At 42.3% G+C, this 22,228-nt stretch overlaps 1 protein-coding gene across 3 annotated transcripts in view; it reads right to left on the bottom strand.

Moving 5' to 3' along the window:
• Positions 1–22,228, bottom strand: part of RAP1GAP2 (RAP1 GTPase activating protein 2) — a 207,442-nt gene that overhangs the window by 27,537 nt on the left and 157,677 nt on the right. For all 3 annotated transcript variants that reach the window (XM_077836315.1, XM_077836316.1, XM_077836317.1), the window contains exons 5-14: positions 21,812–21,856; positions 20,484–20,516; positions 18,090–18,299; positions 15,019–15,122; positions 14,358–14,436; positions 12,824–12,877; positions 8,198–8,281; positions 5,788–5,888; positions 4,334–4,463; positions 3,077–3,232 (exon numbers count right to left, since the gene is read on the bottom strand). In XM_077836315.1, coding sequence (XP_077692441.1) covers positions 3,077–3,232; positions 4,334–4,463; positions 5,788–5,888; positions 8,198–8,281; positions 12,824–12,877; positions 14,358–14,436; positions 15,019–15,122; positions 18,090–18,299; positions 20,484–20,516; positions 21,812–21,856 — 996 coding nt within the window. The remainder of the gene's footprint in view (positions 1–3,076; positions 3,233–4,333; positions 4,464–5,787; positions 5,889–8,197; positions 8,282–12,823; positions 12,878–14,357; positions 14,437–15,018; positions 15,123–18,089; positions 18,300–20,483; positions 20,517–21,811; positions 21,857–22,228) is intronic.

Below are 22,228 nucleotides of genomic sequence, written 5' to 3'. Positions count from 1 at the left end.
AACTCACAGGTTCCATTGTAACCGTACCAGTCATATCACCTTCACAAGCACAAAAGTTTACCCAGGGGCGGCAGGTTTGTAGAAATTTTGGTGGTGCCCAGAACACCCAGAACCCGCCCGCAAACTCCCCACCTAAGGCTCTGGGAGGGAGTTTGGGTGGGGGAGGGGATCTGGGGTTCAGGCGAGTGGGGTACACCAGGGGGTGGGGATGCAGGCTCTGAGAGGGAGTTTGGGTGCAGGAGTGAGAGTGGTCAGGCTCTGGGAGGGAGTTTGGTGGGGGACGGGTTCTGGGGTGCAGGCTCTGGGCTGGGGCAGGGGATTGGGGTGCAGGAGGGGTGCAGGCTCTGGGAGGGAATTTGGGTACAGAAGGGGTGAGAAGTCGGGCTCTGGGAGGGAGTTTGGGTGGGGGACGGGGTCTGGAGTGCAGGCTCTGGGAACGAGTTTGGATGCTGGGTGCAGACTCTTGGCAGGGGTGCAGGCTCTGGGAGGGAGTCTGGGGACAAAAGTGCAGGGGAGGGTGGGAGTGCACGAAGGAGTTAGGGGGAGAGGGTGTGGGCTGCAGGAGGGGGTATGGGGTGCAGACTCTGGGAGGGGGTGCAGGAGGAAATTTGGGGGCCGAAAGGATGTGTTTGCAGAGGGGGTGTGGGTGCAGGCTCTGGAAGTGGATGGGGGTAGGTCCGATGCTTACCTGAGGCACCCCCGCCAGCAGCGGCTCCTAGGCGGGGCAGGCCGGGGGGGTCTCCTCATGCTGCTGTCTCCAGGCACCGCCCCTGCAGCTTCCCATTGGCCGCAGGGGCATTTGCGGCAGGGACAGTGAGCAGGGGCAGCGAGCAGGGGCACAACCCCCCTCACACGGGCTGCAAGGACCTGCCGGCAGCCTCATGGAACAAGCGCGCAGGAAGCCGCTCAGCCCCGCTGCGCTGCTGGGTGGTGACGGGAGCCCCCAGGCTGTTTTAAATCACTGGGGAGCGGGCCAGGGGAAGCGCGGGGGGAGTGCGTGTGGGGCCGGGGAGGTGGGAAACTTTGCTGGAGCTGGGCCCCTGGGACAGGAATATTCCTGGTATCCAGGCACCACAGGCCCATAGAACTCACTGCCCATGAGTTTACCAACAGGCTTAAGCAAAGGTTACTCTAGATCACAGCGCTTGCCTTAGAGATATACCCATTCCCAAGGCTAATCATTTATTCCTGCATTAAATACATTAATTTTATGGTTAATTGTATATAGCTTTTAATTAGTTTTCATATGAGTTCTATTTTTGTTCACGGCTTCAAGTAATGTATTTTCAATTTTAAAAACGATACCTTACATTCTCTCTTAATAGTTATCAGAGAAAATATATATACACACACATTTTTATTCTGTGTACATTTGAGCACTGTGTACAGAAGGCTATAAAATGTTCTACTGCAAATTAAAATATTAAATAGCATACGAAGTTAATATCTTCCACTTAGAATTAGTATACTATTAGTGTTAAAACACTTATGTACTAGACATTTTTGTATACATTTAAATATATAATAATGGTTATATATAATATTTTTGTATCTTAACTTGTGAACATAATTTGTTGGGGAAGAGTCAACATGGTTTTTGTGAAGGGAAATCATGCCTTACCAATCTACTAGAATTCTTTGAGGGAGTCAACAAGCATGTAGGCAAGGGGGATCCTTGCCATTGCAGACAGTTCTCTGAAAACATCCACTCAATGTGCAGTGGCAGTCAAAAAAGCGACCAGAATGTTGGGAACCATTAAGAAAGGGATAGATAAGAAGACAAAAAATATCATATTGCTTCTATATAAATCCATGATACGCCCACATCTTGCATACTGCATGCAGATGTGGTCACCTGATCGCTAAAAAAAGATATATTGGAATTGGAAAAGGTTCAGAAAAGGGCAACAAAAATGATTAAGGGTGTGGAATGGCTGCCGTATAAGGAGAGGTTAATAAGACTGGAACTTTTCAGCTTGGAAAAGAGACAACTAAGGGGGAATATGATAGAGGTCTATAAAATCATGACTGGGGTGGAGAAAGTAAATAAGGAATTTACTGTTATTTACTCCTTCTCACATCACAGGAACTAGGGGCCACCAAATGAAATTAATAGGCAGCAGGTTTAAAACAAACCAAAGGAAGTATTTTTTCACACAGTGCACAGTCAACATGTGGAACTCCTTGCCATATGATGTTGCGAAGGCCAAGACTATAACAGGGTTCAAAAAAGAACTAGATACATTCATGGAGGATAGGTCCATAAATGGCTATTAGCCAGGATGGGCAGGGATGGTGTCCCAAGCCTCTGTTTGCCAGAAGCTGAGACTAGACGACAGGGGATGGATCACTTGATCTCCTGTTCTCTTCACTCCCTCTGGGGCACCTGGCACTGGCCACTGTTGGTAGACAAGACACTGGGCTAGATGGACCTTTCGTCTGACCCAGTATGGCCATTCTTATGTCAACTATTTATGTGTATACACAGTATAAACACAAATATGAAATATACGTAAACAGCCCACAAAAAGGTAAATAGTTTGTGAACTACTTATTTATTGTCCATAAATCTGAGGCATATGCCAGACTGACATATCTCAAATGAATCATGACTTTATTGCAGCAAGGATTAATTGTTGATTGTCATGGCTGTCTCTTTTCAGGTAGAGGAAAGTAAGCAAGTGCTTAAACTTTAAGCATGTACTTAATTTCCATATGCTTTAAATTAAGTAAGTGCTTTTCCTTAGTATTGACAGTATACAAGATATTTCCTATAGTCAATAAAAGAAGTAGTAGGGGATACTGTATACTCCCATTGACTTCAGTGGGTTTTTGATCGGGCCCATAGCAAGATTCAAAGATTTACATTCATAGTTAGCTTTATGTATTGTGAGTCATCTTAATCACAGTACATAAAATTAAACACTCAACAGTCTTTGCAGCATTGGGGCCCTAATCTATTTATCCAAGTTAAAACTGGTAAGTTTTTAAGGGTGACAACTGCACATCCATTGTCAGATCTCAGGTGGACTCGCAGAACCAAAATTCAGCAGTTTAACTTTCAGAATCCTCTTACCTTGTAGGATTCATTGTCTGTTTCAGGGCTCTCCACTTGCACAACAATGTATGCATGCAGGAAATTTGAAGCAATCATGTCTGGGACAAATGGAGTGTTTTCTTCTTGAAATATAATTGCCACTATATCGTTACCAATGTGTCTCTTTCTCTGGAGCTGAGTGGAAAGCGCAAATGTTCGATAGTTAAAATTAGGCATTCACATGTCTCCTGAAAACAAATATCCACTTTGCATGAGCAATTGCTTAGACCAAAATTTTCAAACTTGGGTGCCCGAAGCTAGACCTAATGACAGAGTGGGTTCTCAGTCACTTGAAGTCTTTAAATCAAGACTGAATATCTTTCTCAGAGGCTATTGCTCAAATAGAAGTTATGGGCTAAATATAGAAATTACTGGGTGAGGTTCTATAGCCTTTATTATGCAGAAGGTCAGACTAGATGTTCATAATCATCCCCTCTGGCCTTAAAATCTATTCATTTAATTCCCTAAATCATATTTAGGCCCCTAAATAAGTAGCCTGATTTGAAACTCAGCCTCCACTGCTCCCAACACCAATGAAAATGAGGCTATTTCAGTGCCTAACTATAGATTTAGGTATCAAACTTTAGGCACCCAAGACTGACAGTTGTGACATCGCTAATTACATTAGGTCAAAAACATGCAGGGATTTGTAGATTAAAATCAACACTTGTTAAATCTCTGTTGCTCAATATTAAAGGAAAATCACTTAGGCCTGATCTACCCACATTGTACCAGTTTAACTATATCAGTTAGGGGGCATGATGGTTTACCAAAATAATTATACTGGTACAACCCCTAATGTGGGCACAGATATACTTGTATAAAGGTGCCTATACCAATATAACTTATTCCCCTTCCTGTTCAGGAATAAGCTATACTGTTATATGGCCCCTTTATACCAGTATAACTTCAGCCACACTAGTGGGTTTGTGCCATTTTAACTAGAACATAGTTAAAGGGGTACAGCTCGGTATGCAGACAAAGCCTTAACTTCCTTAACCATAACAGTCTCAAAGGGCTTGAATTTAGGGACTATAAAACCACACTGTTTAAATTGTTCTAGGTAGCACATACAAACGTAAAAGGTGCCTACTGGAAATGAAAGTACAGTTTTTCATTCATTACAGATACACAATGTCCATTTAATAATTCCAAACTCATCTTCGGTTCTAATATTTAGCTTTTCCTTTCTGTTTAAACGTTTCTCTCTAAAGCAAGGTTAGCTCTCTCTCTTACCTGTTGTGCATCTCCTTCAGTAAAAGGCAACTTTGTGGAGACATGAAACATAATCTCTCTGTCCCTGAACACAGTGTATACAGACTCGGTGCCAGTCTGACCGTGCATTACATCCAGACCCCCTCGAAAACTAGAAATAAAAGAAAATGTTGGAAAGAACTGAATAAATACTAACAAAACATTGACCCAAGGCTATAGCTTGTTAAATTATTTAATGATACAGACAACTATCTCCTGTATGCATATATAATTAGCTAGTTAGTGAGATAGACAACTAACTCATATATCCACATATAGTTAGTTATTGTTGTTATAAATAATTAGCTGGTATATATTTAGCAAGTATAATTATTAGTAATCTGGAGCTCAGGATATATGTTAGCTTAATTTTCAGTGGTTTGGAGCTCAGAGAAGCATTTGACACCAGATCTTTACCCAAATTATCTGAAATTTTCAAGCCTACAAAACAGCCTTTCTTTGGGTATTTAATCATTTCCAGCCCTAGTCTCAGGCCAAACCTGGAAGCCCCAAACTGTGTGAAAGCAGAAGGGGAAGACAAATTATCAGAATGTTTCAGAAACTTAAAAGAAAAAAAAGGACAAAGCTAGTAGTAAAAATTAGTGGAAGTTTGGTTGGGTTCAGTCTCCATGGGCTACACAGTCTTTAGCTTCCTTGCAGAGACAGCCAACAAGGCTGATAATTTATTCCAATTCTGGTAGTGTGATGTGGACATCTACCCGCTAGGAATAGCCATTGAGGCATGATCCTGCAATCTTTATGCATGCAAAACTCCTGTTGAAGGAAACAGGAGTCTATTGGAGAAGGTTTGACCTCTTGAGTAGTCTCAGGGCTGCTCTAATGTGCACCCAGCTACCATTAGACACAAGGGGCCATTATGATAGCAGAGGTGTTCCAACCAGGCCCTCTTCCCCAGACATGCCCTATGACAGGTACTGCGGGCCAGTGGCATGTGACTTGCTAGTCAGATTTATACTACCTGGAGATTCTTCCTTACAAGTGAAGCCAGTTTCACATCCCTTTCGCAATGATGGCGCAGAGCAAAAGGACAGGGATGATCATCTGATACCATGATCAGATATGCTTCGTACAAGTTCTGCAAATTCATTCTAGGTTTGCAACACACTTAAGATAAATACACGAGACCATGCTGGGTGTGTTCTCCATAAGGGGTTAGTTTCATATATGACTGAAATGAAACTAGATGTTTTAAAACAAAGGAAAACAAATTTGCTGCTCTTTTTTTGTTTGCCCTTCTGACCCCTTGAGTAGCTCCCCAGGTTTTGAAAGAATAGCCACAGTTGCATTTGTTTCTGGTTTGTACAACACAGTCCAGCAATGAAGTGACTTCTGTTTCTAAGCTACTGGATGAGTTTACACCTTAAGGGGTCTTTTGTTACATTTATTTAGAAAACAGTTTCCTTTATTTTCCTCACCCTTTGAAATCCTGGAGTGTTATGGTTTCCCCTAGCAAACTCAAGAAGTTCTTGAAAGCAGAGCTCTCTTCATTATTCCCAAACAACTCTTCCTCTAAAGTCTGCAAAATACATCAACAAGTAAAGTAAAAAACTCAGGCTAGTTTTCACTCTAAGGATGCAGGGACCAAACTGAAAGTTTAAAGACACATTAAAACCAGAGATGGATGGTGTAATAAAGGTTGAGACACCAGCACTCCCAGATGTCAGGCCTTTGTTACTCAGGATGGGCCTGATTCTGATATTACTTTCATCAACATAAATCAGGGGTAACTCCACTGCAGTCAATGGAGTAACTCTGGTGTAAACCCAGATCAGAATCAGGCTCAGGGAGCACAATCTCCACCTAGCAAAGTAACTTACATGAGCATACTGTGGTGGGGTATGTAGGCTGTGCCTACTGGACACGGTATGGGGAGAGTTGATACTCTCTCTGAGCAGAGAAGCTGCCACAGGTATCAGCCTTCGGGAGCTGGAAGAAATTACTCTGTTAAGAGGGACAATGAAAGAAATGAATGCATGGGACTCTGAGAACTGGGCTGGTTGTGGGGAGATGTCATAAGGCGATAGCTATACTGCTTATGAGAGCTCTTTTTTGCCTCTATTTCTTTGGGTATTTTTCCTCAGAACTAGAGTTTGTCGGGAAATTTCCAACACAACATTTTTTCCTCAGAAAAACTCAATCAAAACGAAACCTGTTTGCAAGAAAGGATCGGCTCTGACAAATCTCTCAGTTCCAACCAGTTTTTGAAAAAGTTCTCTCTCAAAAAACAAACCTCTCAAATAAAAACTAGCCACGTGGCAATAACAGACAGATACGTGAACGCACAGGTCAGGAAACAATGGAAAAGTCACTTTTCTTTGTTTCTCTCCTATTTGTGGCAGTCAGAAAAATGAATTTGCCCGCACATCGTATTGGCTCAACCAGTCAGCACTGATGGAAGCCTATGGACACTGATTCATCTTCCACTTTATAAAGGAATCCCCAAAAAAGCAGGCTTGCCTGTCTTCAGAAATTAACCTGAATCAACTATGCTGCTGTTTTTCTATGCATGCTCTACTTCCACAGCATGGTGAAAGCCACTTGGCTGGAGTCACGTGGTACAGAAGTATCAGGCAGAGGAACAGACCATGGTATGATTAGAAACATCTGACCTGGGGGTGAAGTCTGCTGAAGTTTGGCTGAAGTTTCTAATGGACAATCTAACATTTATACTGCCCCTCATCCTTCAAGTGCAGGAATCACTTTTCCCAGCACTGAAATGCAATCCCCTTTGCAGGGGGGCCATGACAGTTGTTTGTTCCCACACTGAAGTATTAACGCTGCACGGGTCAGGAAGTGAGAAGTCCACCGTGTTCGGTTGCAACTGCAGGGGGATTTTAGGAAAGCACAATTCCAAAAGCTACTGTATCACCCTCCTCAAAACCTACCTCTGCTGTGATGCCTTCAAACCTATCTCTGTTGTGATACCCTTCCGGCATTAGCTAGGCAAGCAGCAAGACAAGCCTTTACTTTTTCTGCTAAACTCTTCCTTTTTGTTACCTCACGCTCCCTCTTTCCCATTTGTCTGTTTGTCCACCAGTCACATCCTCTCTGACACCTCAAGCATATGCTCCCTGGTGCAGGAACTAAGGCCAGATCCTCAAAGGTTTAGGTGCTTAACTCCCATTAAAATCAATGGGAGTTAGGTGCCTACATACATTTGAGGATCTGAGCCTTACTTCTTTGTTACTTGTCTATAGAGTGACTACTCGAATGGGGCCCTGATTCTTAATTTGGTCTTCTATATGCTATTGGAACATTGGAGTCTCAATCATCTCCCCTTTGGTATATTTCATAAGAAAGGGACTGTAATTATGATCTTTGCATTAGTTATTCAACACACAATACGATGAAATATAATTCAAATGCCTGTCAGAATAATATCTGCTAAATGAGAAGATTCATCTCGGTCTGTATTGCACATGCTAAGCACCTAGATTAATGGAAGCATTTTCAGTGAACACACATCTCCATAGTCTAAGTGTTCCAACAAAAATAGAACTGTTTGGCTGTCTAAACATACGTCTGACTAAAAAACACATGGCCACTAAAATGCATTTTCAAATTAATTTAGCTTGGGGTTTGATTTACATATTCATTTATTTTTGAACCATATCATTTATGAACGAGCAAGGAAAATGTGCAAGTAATAAGAAACATATTATTCGAATGAAAACAATACAACATAATTACAAGCGTTTAGAGGTGCCGAGCACAGTCAGTCCCCATTGACTTCAGCTAAAGGTTTGGCTGCACAGCATTTAAAAACCACACCCCCTAGCTACTTTCTAGAATATACTTAATGACAATACAACGGGGGTTGCTTACCTGTTTAAACTCTTGATAAATCACACCAAATTTAAATGTGTTATTAACCTCATGCTCATCGTAAGACACTATCATCTGGGATGCCTGGAATAAAACACCATTTAAATTATTTAATTCAGTAATTTGTAGAACCGGAGTCTAAAATGTTGCATAGATAAAAAATGGCATTAAGGAGAAGCACAATTTAGACTGGAATGGTAACGTCCCATTGGCAGGATAAATAAGTCTGCCATGTCTACACACCTCTAAATTCTTATTGGTCATTTAGGTAGCGCCGTTCTTGTTTGTGGCTCAGTACCGGGGAGAGTCAGGGCCAAACAGATTAGAGGTCATTCGAGCTGCGCAAATAATTAATTTTTTGATTGACTGGCTTAAAAAAAATTTAAAACCCAAATGTCTTGGGTAAAACCAGAACAAAATTTTTCTTCAATTTTTTGGCAAACCGTTTTGTTTTGGTACGGATCAAATGCTTTTGTTCAGCCGGAAACAAAATTAATCGCTTCATCTGCACGCTTTAATTTTTTTTTCAACAAAACTGAAATAAAATTTGAAAGCATAAAGTCATTGCAAATGGAAAAATCAAAACATTTCATTTCGAAAACAGCAAAACAAAACATTTCTGTATTCTCAGAATTTGCCTGGGCAGTGGTTGATGGAAATAATCCAGTGAATTTGACAGAAATTTGCAAAATGCACCCAGAATCTGCATTTTTTGGCCAAAAAAATTCCAGAGCAATGGGAAAAACTGAACTGACACTTCCATAGAATGTAAGGGCCCAAATTTTCAACAGCACCCTCAAGTTTTTAGTGACCAGCTTCACATTTGTCCTCAGGCCAGTCCCAGCTGGAGTAAATCCACCTGAATTTCAATACACTACTTACACCAGCAGAAGATTTGGCCCATAAAGTCTGATCATGGAAGGTGCTGAGAAGCCACCTTCTTCCAATGAATCTGGATTTTAACTTCCCAAAAGTTCGGGGCTGTTTGGATGGGAGATTTTGGCGCTCTACTATTGGGTGAATTAGAGGTTCCTCTTAAGTGGCAGCATATGGAGCACTTTTGGGTTTTTTTAAAGGTTTGCATGTTTTTTTAAATGAATAGCATTAATAGGAGAGCACTCATCAAAGACATTCCTCTTAGTGAACTGTGCAATGGACGTTCTCAACTTCCAAACAACAACAACAAAGCAAGAATAAAATAATTTTGACCTTGGTTTACACCAAAAGGTGGTGAAATGCCTTCTAACATACTCGGTCTCCAAGATACTTCAAAAATGAAGAATATGCTTTTAACTACCCAGTAAGAGGTTTCTATGGCAGCACAACTGCCTGAGTAGTGACAGGGAAACACAAATGGAATCCAGTTGCAAGATCTCTTCCGAAGAGACATTTTGTTCCGCCCCACGTCCGGAGGCAGGTCCTCAGCAGGTATAAATTGTCACAGCTCCATGGAGCTAGGCTGGCTCAAACCTGTATGGTACAGGCCATTTATTCATATTTTATACCAACTAAACCAGCTCAAATATTCAAAACCTGGACATAGGGCAGCCACACATATATCTGCCTGTTAGCCCCGTCCATGTGCCCCCACAGTAGTACAGTGTGTGTCTTTGTCCCCCTCTAATGGTTGATCCACATAAAAGGAGAAGAGCCGACTTCAGCTATCTGCTAATAGAATTATTCCTTTAGTTTAATCAATAGCAACTCAAACTTTCAGCATTAACAGTCTCCAGTTCATACGCTGCCAATGACCCAAGTGAGGTTATAGACGTATCTTCCCCCACACGCTTCATTGCCGCTTTTAAAAATGGCATTAATGTGGAGCTCCTGCCTAGAGGCTGAGATTTCCCAAAGACCCAAGAGAGTTAAGTGTCCAAAATCAAATGGGAGTTTAGTGCCTAACTCCCTTGGACTCCTTTTAAAACCTCAGCCATGTCAAATGACTGCCATTGCTGTTCTTCACAGGGAAGGAGGGGCATTTCACAGTCACTGGAGAATCACAGCCTGAGTTGAGCCCCTCCAGTTTGTTTCGTGAATGTTCTAACTAATATGGCTGTAAAAGAAGCAACATCCCTTTTTTGTCCCCTGCATGGGGCTTGCAAATACATCGCTCCTTCAAGTCTGCCTCCTACCGAGGAGAGATTTATTGTTACAGGAGAGGCACAGTTCCTGGCAACTATGGTTTGTTTTGTTTTGTCTCATTTTATTCTCTTTTTTTAAAAAAAAATGAGATGAAAAATAGGCCGCCTCATTAAAACACACTTTGAAATATAACCTTTCTGCTTCTTCAAGTGTCCTGCAATCATGACTGTGTCACTGAAGCTCAAAGGGGCCAAATTACTAATTGAAAAATTATAGAGAGTGTTGAGAGAGCTCTCAGCAGCACAGAGAATTCTTTTGGGCTAAAGTGGGTGTGAACTTAGAACTCATAAGTGTCTCCTGGCTCACACACTATGCTGACAGCTTTGCATGAACCACCCGAATAAGATATTCCACCCCAAAATAGAACGAACTACCTGCCTATGCATTTTTATAATGGTTAAGTAGTTTTAGGGGTCACACCACCTCTCGCGCACAGGCATAAATCTGACTTGAAGCTTGTGACAAGAATTTAATGACTCTCTAAGCATATATTGTCACTGCAATTTTTTGTGGGCAACCTCATTCTCACCATTAAATGCCAAAATTTAACCCTAAATCAATGTCATCACCAGAGAGGTGCAGATCTATAGGGCTGCAACATCATCATTAGAAAGGGGCAACTCTCAAGGGGTTTTGCTTCAAAACAGTTCAAATAAACATTTTCTATAGTTTTAACCCATGTGGGCTCTCAGATACAGAGTTTACCTTTAAGTTTGGTTTCAAACAGACCCAAAAATCTCGAAGTGAGACTCACCAAGTTTCCCACTGATACCATGTGAAACCTACTAGTTCCATATGATTTGGATACAACACCACGAACGGGCCCCAGGTTTGCTCAAATCTGAGCCCAGATTAGCACAAAAGCTTTGTAAAATCCTTAGGGTATGTCTACACTGCAATGTAAACCCAAGGTTTGAACTCAGGCTCAAGCCTAACCCCCCTTCTATCTACACACAAATCGTACTAAGCCAGGGCTTGGACCCAAGGTCCCACAATCCCATGGGGGTGGAGTGTCTGAGCCCGAGTCAAGCTGGGACTTAGGGTTCAAGTCCTATTGTTTTGCAGTGTAGACATAGACCCACTGGACTCATGCTCTGCAAGTCTTCCAGAAGTATTCCACAATCCCAGAGGCTGACTTTCTTTGTCCTCTGGACAGTCAAGTTTGCCGACCGTCAAGTTTTCCCACACTGCACCACAAACAAAGGGCTAGAGTGGCCACATTTTGGGAAGGCGCTAGGAAGTCTGGGATCTGGGTGGTTGGACGTCGGTCCTCATAATGCAGTGTAGATGCTGGAGCCCCAGGCTGGGACCTAGGGTTCAACCATTCCTAATCTGGGGTTACAAATGAGTGCAGATGCTTAAGCCCTATGTTAAAAAACCCAGTGTTTGCTAACTTGAGTTCTACTAACTCGGGCTTATATTGCAGTGTAGACATTGCCTTCGTGAACTTTTCAAGGGATGTGATCTGAATCTGGCGCTTCTACTGAAACCCCAAACCATGCCAGTTTCATGTAGTCACAGATCCACTAGCCAGCTATTTACATGGCAATAATCATTACCCGTCACAACGACAAACTGTACGCTTCTTTTGGTGCACAGTTCAGTGTGTATAGACATTAATGCCAGAGTCATACCAAAAATGACATACCCTCTACAAATGAGATTTTGACACACTGACTCAAAAGTAGCATGCAAATTAGAAAATGGGTTTCCCCCCATTAAACATCTTTTTGGTTTGAATGCAAGCAGCCAACAGCCTCCTTTCTGTTCTACGTGCAGCACAGAGGTGGGAATGTAACCCATAAAGAGGCTGTCAAGCCCATCATCTTGAAGAAGGGTTAATATTGTTTTAAGTTAAATTAATCAATTGGCATACGGTGCCCGGGCTCGACTTGCTACGACATTCTACCTGTTGTGAGGATTTCCAAATTCATATCCCGACTCATCTAATTAAAAAAATAGTGTATTAGGAACTGCATCTGCATGTGGTTCAGCCAGAAACTTCCTTAAAGAGACACAGCTACGAAAAGACCGTGTTCAGTTCTGTGCCCCCTAGAAAAGTACCCATTGGTGTCAGTGCATACAGACCCCACTCATGTGACAGGCGTATTAAATGTTTGTGACCTTACCCCAGGTCCGGGGACTGAGGCCGGGAAACAAAGTCCAGTGACTTACTAGAATTCCTGAATCACAGTCTCCCCTTACTCCATCAGTCGTTAATAAAATCACAGTCTCCCCTTACTCCATCAGTCGTTAATAAAAATATGCTTGCCTGCACGTCTCAAGGGTCCCACCCCAAAAATGTTACTTCCTCGCTTTACTATTAGCTATGCAGCTAACGAGCCAATTGTGTTGCCACATACTTATTTTGCATATGTAAATGAATGCACAAATTAGGCGCATAATGACACAAGCAGTTTTGAAAACCAGCCCCTTCAGATATAGCATCCCTGTGCCAGAGTATTTTATAGTCTTTGTCCTCACCTTGGGGTACAGAACTGGGTTAAACTTCAGTCCGGAGGCATCGTCACAGAAAGCCTACCACGAAGAAAAACAAAATCAGCATGAGGCAGGAGGACAGTGTTTATAAAAGCACTTGGCTTCTTTTTACCGTGTGTGTGTGTAGCGGGGAGGGGACAAATACAACGCCCGACAAGAACTCAATTCCTCCAGCATATAGGCAGAATTGCCCTCTCCAATCTGCATAGGAGACCTCACCCACAGCATTCCACTGAATTGCCACTGAGGGAAGATATACACAAAGTCAAGGCTGCTAACTTAATATAATGAGCCAAATTCGGCTCTAAATTGCATGCGTTGTCTTCACAGCTCCATCTCTCATTCTAGTCCGATCAGCGATGGCATGGTAGTTTCAGAATTTTACAGGTGAAGACTATTCATAGGAGTTGACGTCTCACATTAAAGGGTTTGCACAAAACGGACCTAAGTGAATAATGATTCATTGACATTTAAGTGGCACATATATAGCCTTTTGCTCCAAACCGCCCTTACAGCTCTCTTCTCATTTCACAAAGGTGCATGCAGGCGCACATTTGTTCACGGAAATGATCACGGGCCCGTGGCAAAGCAAAATTTGTTATTTGCAGTGGTTTGTATAGCTTAATCCAATCAGGAAACAGAAAAAAATACCACATGAGAAAGGCAATCAATCACACAGCTCAAATATTAAACTCATGAAGACTGACTGCTGGCAGCAAGCAGTTTGCAAGCCTGAAATTTGTTCACACAGGCATACAAACAAGTTGGTAAAAATCACAATCTGTTCTCAGATAACGTGTGAACAGAATAAAGGGCAAAATTTGCCAAATAAACTGCTTAGCAAAGTTTTTGCTTTGCTGAAGTAGGAGCCAAAATAAAGCTGCATTATCACAACACATTGCTCCCTGCAGAGAAGGATACAGAGACCATAGTGCAGGCAAACTAGAACAGCATTTTGTTTATGACTGAGAGAGAACATGTGTATTTGCTGCCCCTTGTTCTATCAGGCCAACACACAAAATAATAGCAGAAACCTTCATTTTCTTTATGGCTTGACCATTTACATCCCTCTCTCTCCTAATTCCTTCTCTCCTCTCTGGCAGCAGTAGATCATGGCTGTGCTCACATGTAACATACAGTAGTAAGAATAACCAACACCATCCACTCAAATACCACTATTCCACCAAAGGTCTCCAAGATCTTTAAAATCGTTAACATGACTATGACTCACCACGCCTGAGAGGTACACATTATATAATCCCCATTTTACAGATGTGGAAATTGAGACACAAAGCAGGTAAGTGACTTGCCCAAAGTCACGCAGCAAATACACAACAGAAGCAGGAACAGAGCCCTAAAACCTGGATATTGTTCTCTACATTGACTGTCTGAGAACTCTACCTCCTGCACCCAAAATGTTAAAGCAGCACAGTATTTGCATTTGAAAAGCTTTCCATGGTGCACCTAGAGCATCCACGTCTCGTAAAGCAGTTCTCTCCAGGCAATATAGACAGTTCACCTTTGCAATCTGTGGGATACTAGGAAACTTGCTAAGTCCTGCCAGGGGGATCCTTTCATGTAATGTTTTCAGTTTGGACCTGAGAAAGGAAAAGAGAAGAACAGAGAACATGAAATAAGTTACGATAATAGACATGCCTCCAGAGCTTCATGCATACTAACTGGGACTGGTAATGTACAGTGAAGCCACAGCAGGAATCTCTTCCAGATGTTTGGAAATGATACCCTGCTGCATTTCCAGTGTGTGGCTAGAATTTCTTTTATTGCCCCTGCAGCTCTGTTATGTTAAAATATTCATATTTTGGTGAGGGACGAAGAAGATAATTCAGACACCGGGTCTCATCAGTTTACAGAACGGATGGTGCTAAATATGATTGATATTATCCAATATCCTCACAGAGATTTTTATGTTCAGTTTCACTGGGCTTGGCTATAGATCAAAGTCTAATGTTCACTCCGAGAGCAATCTCAAGATACAGTATTCCAAATCCAGAGAAAGTAAAATAATACCCCAACCCATTTCATATCCTCATGTGGGACATGTGTTAAATCTAGGAGTAGCAAGTTCATCTACATCCATTAGGGTGAAAAAACAGATAAAGGATATTTAAATAGTGATTTTTTTGTTTAACCTTGGGGGGAGAAGGGAGGGCACTTCATACCTGAGTATAATCCTTAAATATTCAGTACCATCTGCCTCTTCACACTTAATAGAAAGGATCAGATTTCCTAGGCTGCTGGCTGTACAATAAAAATTTAAATGATCCTAAAAATAGAAGAGATGTGTTAATGTGATGTGATAAGGCAGCCTTATCTACTGGCAACAACCTACATCCCCGCTATCTAGAATGCTTCTTAGACACTGGTCCCTGTGTCAAGAGAAAATTGAGGATGACTCATTACTGTCTTAAGAAATTCTCCAACACCTCACTCACAAACGCTCCATGTCTCGGTCCTTTGGGAACCTGAAAGGGTTTATTTATTTTTCAGCCTGTAGTCTTTATTACTTTGTCCTTCGTTTGTTCACAGGGACCAATATTTTGATTGGCAAAAGTAAATACGAATTTTTCCCTCAGGATGAGACAACAGAATAGAATTATAGAAATATAGGGTTGGAAGGGACCTCAAGAGGTCATCTAATCCATCCCCCTGAGCTGAGGCAGGACCAAATATACCTAGGCCATCCCAGACAGGTGTTTGTCTATTCTGTTCTTCAAAACCTCCAGTAATGAGGCTTCAAGGGAAGTTGTGGAATCCCATTCCGGTACTTAATTATCCTGATAGTTAGAAAGTTCCTAATGTCTAACCTAAATCTCCCTGGTTGCAGATTAAGTCAATTACTTCTTGTCCTGCCTTCAGCATGCCTGAGAGGAATTCTTTAAGCTCAGTACCAATGTGGACACAAGAACAAATGGATATAAACTGGTCATTGGGAAGTTTAGACTTGAAATTAGACAAAGGTTTCTAACCATCAGAAGAGTGAAGTTTTGGAATAGCCTTCCAAGGGAAGCAGTGGGGGCAAAAGACCTATCTGGCTTTAAGATTAGACTCGATAAGTTTATGGAGGAGATGGTATGATGGGATAACATGATTTTGGCAATTAATTGATCTTTAAATATTCATGGTAAATAGGCCCAATGGCCTACGATGGGATGTTAGCTGGGGTGGGATCTGAATTACTACAGAGAATTCTTTCCTGGGTATCTGGCTGGTGAATCTTGCCCATATGCTCAGGGTTTAGCTGATTGCCATATTTGGAGTCGGGAAGGAATTTTCCTCCAGGGCAGACTGGAGGAGGCCCTGCAGGTTTTTCGCCTTCCTCTGTAGCATGGGGCACAGGTCACTTGGTGGAGGATTCTCTGCTCCTTAAAGTCTTTAAACCACGATTTGAGGACTTCAATAGCTCAGACATAGGAGAGAGATTTTTCGCAGGAGTGGGTGGGTGAGATTCTGTGGCCTGCGTTGTGCAGGAGGTCAGACTAGATGATCATAATGGTCCCTTCTGACCTTAATATTTATGAATCTAAGGAACTCTGACTCTGAGCCAGTCAATGGAAGGGTCAAAGGTGAACCAAATAATAATTTATCTCACGTTTGAGCTTGTGAATGTCTGAACACATGGGCCAGATCCAGATAGCATCCAGCCCCATCAAAAAAATTGGGGAAGCTTAGATCTCAGCCCAAATGCTTGTGACTTAGACACATCACTAATTTTTTTAACTCAATATCATGAAGAGATGCTTGATGACAATACTGTAAAAAGCAACTGTATGAATATCAGGGACCAGTAATAAGTCTCACTAATGCCTAAAGAGTATCAGGAGTACTGAATAGTATAACCCTTCATTATCCCTATTCAAAACCACTCCTAAAATCTCACTGTTTTCACATTGTCCACAAGAAGGGAATTACTAGATTAAAATGGAGAAGGGGTCTGTAAGAACGTAAGGGAAGTGACATGCAGATTTGGTTGGGAAATGGATTTTCTCTCCCATCAAAAATTCTTAGATTTGGAAAAAAAATCCAAAATTGGGACAAAAAGCCAAGATTTTGAAATTTTTTTTGCAAAATGAAATTCTGAAAAAATTGTCACATGGAGTGACTCAAACAATTCCATTTGAAATGGTTTGTTAGGAATTTGACCATTTTTTAACATATACAATAAAGTACCTTTTGAAATGAAAAGGCACTTCAAAACAAAAAAAAAAATCAAAACGTTCTGTTCCAAAACCATTGAAACAAGATGTTCTGACATTTTCAAAACAGGTTTTCCACATTCTTTTTTCAAACCAAATTTTGTCGAAATCTATATAACGGAGCAAAAAGTTTTGGTGGAGTGGAAACGGCTTTTTCCGATGGAAAACGGTTTCCGAGTTTAGCGACAGAGGTCTCACGCTTTAGAACACTGATCCAGGCTGGGTGACTGGGGCCAGAAAAGTCTTGAGACCCTTCCCAGCACTTGTGCGAATAGCACCTTTACTGAAATGATGGGATTCAAACTCACAACCCCTGTCCTTTGTTATGTGTGTGGGAGAAGGCACACAATTCTAAGTTAACCCGCTCCTCGGTTTCCCATGGTCCATCCTGTTTTCTCTCTGCCTGACTCTGCTGGATAAACTTTTCAGAAGAGGGGCTCTCTTCATTTATATATCTCATACAGCACTGTCAGCTCTTAACAGAGAAATCAGCCCAATGGCAAAATGACAGAGAGAGCTGAACAAAGGGGCAACCACGTAAACGGGGAGGGAGTCCAGCAGTGAAACGGCTGGAGTTTTGCAGCCCTGTTGTCAGGGGAAGTGCCCTTTCATGTCCTCACCCAAATGGCTACATCTAGATAAACACTAGTTACTAGAGATGGCTGAAAAATGAAATGAGGTTTTCCCTCAAAAATTGTGCAAGGGGATTCATTGTAATTTAAAATGTTGATGAAAATAAATCAACATTTTTTGACTGGCCCAACTAATTCTCCTCCTTGAAGAAAATTTGTTGGCTATACACATAACACTAATGTCTCCAGGTAGGTCAGCAGCATCAAAGATCACAACTAGGATCTGTGGATCTTAATGTGTGAGCCTCTATTGCCTGAGCTAAAAGACCTTCCTCTCTTAGCTAACCTGACAGCAGGCTCATCAATCTCTAATTTGCCTAGCCACCATTAGAGGGGGACAGAGTGCCACATTAAACAGATAGCTCACAACAGACTGAGAAACGTAGATGCATATTGACCACTGACCTTCCCTAGAAAGTGTTTTCTGTATGCCCGGGCTTCACCTTTGCACTCTAATTTATACCCATACGTGCTAGGGCTAAGGTTTTCCTCTTCCTCTTCAGAGATGCTGCTATCCGACGAGGTGGGCGTGCTGAGATTTTCTGGATCTTCAATCCAGTATCCTCCGAACTGGGGCAGAATGATCATGGGATAAGGGCTTCCTTTCTCTAAAATCTGTAAAGAATTCCGATACAGTGCAGTGAGGATACAATACAGTGCAACAGGGACTGGATTAGATGGGGCAAAGCATACTGAAGTCAGTGGGAGTGTTTCCCATTGGCTTCAATAGGCTTTGGATCAAGCCTTTAGAGTCTCCCATCACCATTAAGGAGAAACAGAGGAGTCAAGAGCTCTGTATTGCCAACCCCAAACATTTAAAAATCATGAGTCAGGCCCCCAAATTGATGAGATTGGCTTAAAAATAATGATTTTTTTTTTAAAGAATACATTTGTGGTTCTTTTTACTGGCCTTCTGAGCCTTTAAGGGTGCACTTGAGTCACATTTTCAAGCTTTTCTGTGCAACTATAAAGGCTAGAAAACATCATACTCTTTTTTTCCTCTAGAATCTCGGCTTTCATTTAATCAAGTGTCTCCAGGATTTGAGGCTTTAAGAAACACACCAAACATCACGAGATTCATAACAACATCGAGAGACAATGAGATTTTCATGCTGACCACGAAAACTGGGAAACAACCGTTTGTGTTCCAACCTCTTGCAGGTAAGTTCATTAGCAACTAACCAACACGGGTAGGGCCAAATCCTGTGGTTTTTATTCACTGCTTGCTCTCTCTTAACTCAGGAAGAACTCTCGTTGACTTTAATGTGAGTTTTCCTGAGTAACAACAGACCAAGGGTGCATTTACCTCTGCAGTAGAAGTTGGACTCATTCTCAGCTGTCATGGGTCCTTAATGCTTATCAACCATCTCATTGCTTAAAAGATGGGAGAGGAGGGTGGTCCAGGGTGTGCTAGCCACTAGGCAGGTACAAATCAAATAGCCAGCCATATGCTTGTCAAATCAGCATTATCAATACTTCCTAGTCTTGCAGGACTCAATAATCGACAATCCTGAGATTGTACTTTTCTCACTGCCACTGATCAATAGCAGTACCACCACAGGGCCTGGGAGAGTAGCCAGATTGCAAGTGAAATGTTCCAGCGTAATAGCACCAAGTTAACAGTATTGCCTTTGTTTCATTATTAAGGTTATTTTGGGGGTGGAGGAAAGCATAAAACACTCATCAGCAAGAGTGGTTCTCCAACCAGAGCATGATCATGCTTTTAAAGTCAGTTACACTCTCTTCAGTGATAGTGCAGGATCAGGTCCTAAATGAATCCCTTTATAACAACTTATGTTTATCTGATACCTTTCACCCAGGCTGATCCCAAAGCACTTTACTAACCGATCGGGCAAACTATTTTCTGAAATGCAGCCCCCATCTGGTGTGGACTGAGGTAAGTAACAAATGCAGTGACAAACAGCGCAGGAACAATGACTTACGTTTATATAGTGTCTTTCGTCCCAAAGGATCCAAAAGCGTGTTACAGGCTGAATATCAGCATATAGAATCAATTCACACATCACTGAATTGCAGCCACCTCTGGGTAGCGACGTAGCAGCAGTCGTTCAGCAGTGTGCGGCAACGGAGTGCAACAGTTCAAGACAGACAACGCACAGGTGTGAGCTGCCTTGTGTGTTCATGCAGGGGAACAAAGGGGTGTAAGGCCCCCTTGTTCCCTGGTGCAAACAAACTCATATCACTGTTACTCCCCATCTTGGGATGATGGGCAGGGAGTGGGCACCCCATCCCTCCTCCCCCCCCATACAATATGTTGGCTAGCACAGCTGAGCCAGTGTGAAAGAGGGAGCAATCTGCACCCGTAGTCTGCAGTACTCCCCCAGCCCCCAGGAAACGGGGAAATAAAACACTAGAGAGACCTCTCCAGAGGAAGAATTCAGCCCAGGTACACGTTGCCCCTTGCTCAGGTCTGGTGATAACTCCACAATCTGACAAATATCACAGCGACCTGGAACGGCTGGGGGAATTTAGGTACATGAAATACAATTCCCCACAATGCAACTGAGCCAGGACAGGACACTGTGCTTGTTATTTATTCTCCTCGCTTACGTTGTGTTGTGGCCTCTAGGCTCATGTACAAAAACAATTATAAAAATCACATAGCTCAACCGTAGAGACAGCCACCATTATTCTAGAGAACAAATGGCATTTTAATAAGCAACATGGCCATGATCTTGGTTTCACAGCTCATCCATAAGACAGGAAAGAATCCCTACAAATAACTTTTATTAACATTTTGAAAAAGGCAGCCATCCAAACATGCTTTAAAGCACCTACCTCATCAATGCTGGGGTATGGGATGTAATCTTCCTGTAAAAGATCAAAACACCACAGAAATGATTGCTTGTTCTCCATTAGGTATTTATTACATCCTTACCACTTTCCATTTAATGCAAACATTTTTAACCTGCCCTATTGTACAGAAAGTAAAAGTAGGTTTTAATGTTCCCAGTGCCGTGCGCTTTGTAAACAAAAAAATTATCTTCACACCACCCCTGTGTGATAGGAAATTGACAGATGGGGAAACTAAGCCACGGAGCATTCTTGCCCCTGGTCAAACAGAAAGGGCCAGCTGATACGATCTGTCTGCCAGTGAAGAATTCAACTAGTGGAGGGGCAATCAGTAGTGTAAACTCAGGTGGGAGGAAGGATGGTCCAATGGTTATGACTCAGGAGACCCCAGCTCAATTTCCTGCTCTGCCACAGACCTCCTGTGTGACACTGGGCAAGTCACTTTGTCTCTCTGTGGTTCAGTCCCCCATATCCAATATGTAGGTACTTCCTCCCTCACAGGGGGTAACAATCTAGAGGTGCTCAGATACGTCAGTAATAAGGGTCATATAAGCACCTGAGAGAGTGAGCAAGTGGAGTAGGCTCTGGTGTCAGCCATAATCCCGCATCCCAATGCAGGGGATACGGCGGGGAACAGCCCCTAGACTGTTCTAACTGACACTAGGGCCAGGTCAGTGCAGAATCAAGGAGCTATAACTTGCTCCCCAAAGGGCCCCCCAGACACAGGGGAGAACTGAAGGCCCAGTGAAGGGCTTAGAGATAAATATTTCTTCATATCCTATTGCCAATACCCTGAGCTTTGTAAGTTTGTTTGAGATGGGCAAGCTGTGCAATTCCTACAAATAAGAGCTGAGTAGAAAGGCAACCAGACCAGCAGTTTACCACAGGGACTGAACTACTGAATTGGGCTTAAAACCAGCCCTGCATTAATGGAAAGATGGGGTAGGTGACTTTTCCATTCCTCCTGTGATTCTTTGTTTCAAAATACCTCAGTGCATAAGGACATAATGGAACCATTTCCCCATTCAGTTACCAACATAAGGTTCTCAACAATGTGATTAAAAGACAAACCATTTTAAACAGCTCACTGCAGAAAGACAAACAGGTCTGAGACCTAACGCTAGATTAGGGGCCTGCATGCACATCTACTTTATCTTTGCAATTCAATTAGTCCCATGTCTTTAGATAACATTTAAATCCTTTCATTTTTTTAGTCGGTGGCTTTACCAACATTCCCTGAAATCCCTAGTTCTAGAGATAGAAAATTATTTTGAGAGTTCTGCACAATAAGCAACATCCATTCCAACACCAACCTTATTTTTCTGGCTTCCAATTCTCTGGTCTTCAGATTTTGGTGCCTGTTTTAAATGAATAATAATAAGTTAAATAATTAAGATGTTTGCTATGGTATGGAAGAAAAAAAAAACAATGATATTTCATAGCAGTGAAATCTCTCTTAAATGACCACTCTGAGGGCTTTTCTACATTTTGAATGCTACAGCAGCATTCCATCCTGTCGGTGTAAGTAGTCCATCCCATCGGTGCAGGTTAGCCACCTCCCCGAGAAGCAATGGCTTAGTCGACAGAAGAATTCTTCCATTGACCTAATGCTGTCTACCCTGGGGGTTAGGTCGGCTTAACGATGTCACCCAGGAATGTGGATTTTTCACACCCCTAGGCAATGTCGCTAAATCAACCTAAATTTTCTAGTGTAGACCAGCCCTCAGTGA

Source organism: Eretmochelys imbricata, chromosome 17, assembly GCF_965152235.1.
Source record: "Eretmochelys imbricata isolate rEreImb1 chromosome 17, rEreImb1.hap1, whole genome shotgun sequence".
NCBI lineage: Eukaryota > Metazoa > Chordata > Testudines > Cheloniidae > Eretmochelys > Eretmochelys imbricata.
This window is presented reverse-complemented; position numbering and strand designations above follow the sequence as displayed.